The 4,459-nt window shown below is 38.7% G+C and overlaps 1 protein-coding gene across 1 annotated transcript in view; it reads right to left on the reverse strand.

The window, feature by feature from the left end:
- Positions 1-1,041: 1,041 nt before the first annotated feature.
- Positions 1,042-4,459, reverse strand: part of LOC101854728 (cytochrome P450 2F2-like) — a 5,626-nt gene continuing 2,208 nt past the window's right edge. Inside the window, exon 3 of the mRNA XM_005101222.1 lies at positions 1,042-1,322. Within this exon, the coding sequence (XP_005101279.1) occupies positions 1,042-1,322 (281 nt within the window). The remainder of the gene's footprint in view (positions 1,323-4,459) is intronic.

The raw sequence follows: 4,459 nt of genomic DNA on the forward strand, positions 1-4,459 counted from the left end.
TATATATATATACTCTCTCTCCTTCCATACACATGTATCTATCTCTCTATCTCTCTCACTCTGTCTTTCTCTCTCTCTCTCTCTCTTTCTCTCTCCCACATACGCACACACAAACACATCCACCCACACACACATACACACACACACACACACACACACACACACACACATCCATACACACACGCACGCACCTTAGTTACCTTGAACGGATCACCTGGCAACCAGCCTAGGAAGGGCAAGTAATGAAGGACAGAATCAGAACCCAGGCTTGAGAACACCTCTTTCAGACTATGGAGAGAAAGATACGTTTGGGGTAATGCAGTGTAGTAACCATAGTATTAGAATAATAACATGGCCAATTTCATTTTTTTCCGAAGGTTGATAAAAAAAGAACCATTTTTTTGTGTACATGTCTGGCCTGAAAATTCTAACATTGTTATAACGAATCCGAAGCACAGATGAAAACAATATGAAAGTTAACTATAATTATGAACAGATGATAACTTACTTGAAAAAATAAGTAATTAAAGAAATACTATAATCTTCCAGAAAAGGGAGCACAAATTGATTAACATATTATTCTACCCGTTTGTGACTTAAAATTGAGAAGAGAAAGAAGTTTATTTTTCGCCCATTAGTCCCAATTACACTACAATGGGGCAATAACAATATGTGCTCAGCTCCATTCTCGAAGACTTCATAGGATAATATTTTTGTTTCCTTTCATAAAATACCATTTGAAGAGAAGTCAAAACTTAAGAAATGTGTACATAATGATAGTGATAATGATGATGATATAATAATTAGAATAACAATGACAAAGATCATGATAATGAAAATGATAATGATAATGAAACAAGATTTAATTACCCTTTTCCTTTCAAAGAAGAGCATATAAACACAATAACTGTCTCTTTGTGAAGGAAAAAGTAAGACAGACAGTTTGAAAAAAAAATAGTGGAAAAGAAAAGCCGTGGAACCTACCAGCTGTGTCCTCTATCCACCCAACGATCATTACTTTTTAAAATTGTATTTAACCAATTAAACCACCGACCTTTTAGCAAAAATACTAAACTCGGGGTCATCCTTCTCGAACCGTTTGCCAAAACACACGTTAAAGACGACGTTGGACGCAGTGACCAACATGATGTCATGGGGATCAAAAGACTTTCCGTTCAGGTCCAAGAGGGTGCTGGTCAACTGAATCATCTCCGGACCGATCTTGGTCTCCATGGCTTCGCTGCCCATTCCAAGGTCATGCAGAGCTGTTATGACGAAGTTTCTCTGCTGTTTCCAAGCCTCGCCGCTTGTGTTCATAATACCTGCAGAAGTAAGTACACCATTTTGTTAGTCCACTGTTAAAGTAAGTAGAGTACAACGTGTTAGGCTTGTTGAAGTAGCTTTATTGAAACAAGTACATTGTGTTTGGTTTCCTGAAGCAAGTACAATATGTTAGGTTTACTGACTTAATTAAGAGATGAGCAACATTCTGAACATGTATTATATTTTTGTTTGAATATGAATTTCATTATGGATACCCTTTGAGACGCTAACATCAAACTGTTAATGATTGTGCCCAGTTGAAGATGCCGTCTTTGAGTGAGGCAGAGATTTAGTACCAATACACTATAACTTTTTGTTTAGTGAAATTGCATGGTACAGACCCTAGATAAAGTGGAAACAGAAAATATAGTGTTTGAAAAAGAAACTTCAGTGTCATGTTAAACAGGCAACTAACGACACAACACCTGCCGACTTGTAGGTAATGATTAATTGCAAGTATTTTAAACTACCTATGAAACGATTTAGATTTGAAGATATAACACGCGCTGAATAGAATGCACAATTGTTTCCAGTAGACAGACGAAGACAATTAGAAGAATAACTGTAGCGTCAGGGAATCAAACTGATGACGGTCTTCTTCTGCATGCAACGGCAAAGAGACTAATATGTACACCACAGACACAATCTTCGTTTTATGGACAGCGGTAAAGAGCATACGTAAAAAAGTTTACTGCATTTAATATAATTAATGATTGTGGCGAGAGGAAAATGAAAAAAGAAAACCGGAAACAAATATTCTGAAGGGTGGCCAGAAAAAAAGTTCGTCCAAATGGAAACCGATAAAACAGCTATGAAAATAGTACAAACACCAGAGTTCGCAGAAACATTTTGCATCTCTCTGGATTTATTCTGATTTAATAACAATAAAATGTGACAGCGACAAAGTCACAATATATCTTCCAGATACCCCCAATATCAAGTTTAGCACAATCTAACTCGCGGAGTGAAATTGACAATCAGGTGTTGACACTGATTGGGGAAATATCTTTTGTGCCTTCCATGATGGTTTCTTTCAAATCTTCGATGCCTTCAAAGGTTTTCCCCACGCATTTTGTCCTTTGAGCAAACCAAATATTGAAAGTCAAGGGGACTCAGGTCAGGATCGTTTGCGTCCAGTTGTGCTCAGTCCGACTGACTGTTCTGTCTCATAAATGGTTGCTGATCCGTCGCACAACAGCTCTGGCATTATGACCGGCAGCCCCATCTTGCTGGAAGTTCTGGTTTTGTCTCCCTTCATCATCACCAAATAGTTCCAAGTTTATCTAAAAATTTGGTAGGATAACGAGGTATCCGTCAGAGTTCACGGAATCACGGACCACCCTAACCTTTTCAAGAGTGCGTTCTTTTTACAGGCTGCCTACTGTAAGTTACTCGGGTTGTGAATTCGAGTTCTGTTCTTCTAAGGACCCAAACTTCTTATAATTTGCGCCTGTTTCAAAATTGACCGTTTCCTTGAAACATTATGCTTGTTACAGATATCTATCCCGTATGACCGAGGAAGTAATGAACATGCACATTTGGGAGATTTCATATTATCTTCACTGCAAAGGCATGATGTACCGGGGTTAACTGTTTTATCATCTTTCCGTTGTGCAACAGAAATGAAACTTTAAAATAAAAAAATAAAAAACCCAATCGGATGAATGTTCCCGCTTTCGGTAAATTTTAATATCAAGTGGATCATAAACAAAACAATTATTAGCATTTGTTTTAACGAACTTTTTTTCTGGTCATCAGGTATTTGGTGTGGCAAACAAAAGACACAAGCTCGATTCCAATGTTGGGAGAAGTTTTAGCAAGTATCTCGATACTAAAACGATGTATCCCTCCCACCAAAGTTTTTGCCTTAACAAACGATCTACATGGTGTCAATGGGAGCGTTAAAACACCTGCACTTGAAAAAAAGAAAGGAAAGAATTAATACTCTCTCTCTCTCTCTCTCTCTCTCTCTCTCTCTCTCTCTCTCTCTCTCTCTCTCATTCAATGCCGCCGTCAAACGATCGCCTTACCAAGCGCTGCTGGGTACTGAACCAAGGGTGGGCCTCAACATGTATACCAACGGAAATGCTGGGCCAGTTTGAGTCAGGGGATGTTTTACGAGCCTTTGCCTAGCAAACAGCTCTAGCAGCTCGTTCTCATGTCGACGAAATCACTTACGTTGCTGCTCATCTTGTCGACGAAATCACCGACGTTGTCCAAGTCACATCATTTGCTGCTGCTAACGGGCAAGCCACAAACCTGAATTATCCTCATGTCGACCAAGTTGATGGCATTCGCACTGTTGAAAACGTGGCACTTCTTGATGCCATACAGACTCAAATATACTTTCATGGAGAGCAGATTAGGACATTCCAGATGGAACAAGCAGAACGGATGGTAAAAAGAAGTAGAATAGAACTCGCCTCAGGCCAGAAAGGTGACAATATTGTCATTCCCATTCCTCTTCTTGATCGGGGTCGTGGCGAAACACGAAACATTCTGACTGTCGTTTCGGACAAAAATGACAACAATAACTACATGCTGGCTACCAAACATGGAATCTTAAGAGAGGCAAACAGCAGGAACGAATTTGAACTTTGCCCTGAAAAATTACTTCTGATGAGGGATGTTAACTGCACCATACAAGTCAGTTTAAGAGAAGCGGTTGTACTTGGCTCTCAGTGTGGCGGTCAAGGTTACATTAAATGTAACTGTTCAGGGTCAAAGAAATGTCAAACAAACAGATGCAAATGTTTCAAAGCAAAGCTCAAATGTAATAGTCGTTGCCACCAAAGTCTCAACTGCAATAACAAATGAGCTCATGTAAATGAACATTCTATATTTAATTATCACTTTTTATTATTAAATTTGTTTTCATTAAACGGGATGAATAAATTACCGCATGCATCCCCTGTCATTTACTTTACATCTGTCATTCCGCCATTTTGTTTTTTTTCCGATGGTAGTCATTCCTAGGAAATGTCTGACGGCCTATTTCAGTCATTCTCTGAAAATGACTCATATTTTTAGGTATTCCTGGAAATGTCTGATCAAAACAGGAATTATTTGGGAATGACTGATTTTTCAGACATTTCCTGAGAATGACTAGTTTCCGGGTTTGACTGTAACATATATA

This window comes from Aplysia californica, unplaced genomic scaffold (genome assembly GCF_000002075.1).
Source record: "Aplysia californica isolate F4 #8 unplaced genomic scaffold, AplCal3.0 scaffold00274, whole genome shotgun sequence".
NCBI classification, from domain to species: Eukaryota; Metazoa; Mollusca; class Gastropoda; order Aplysiida; family Aplysiidae; genus Aplysia; species Aplysia californica.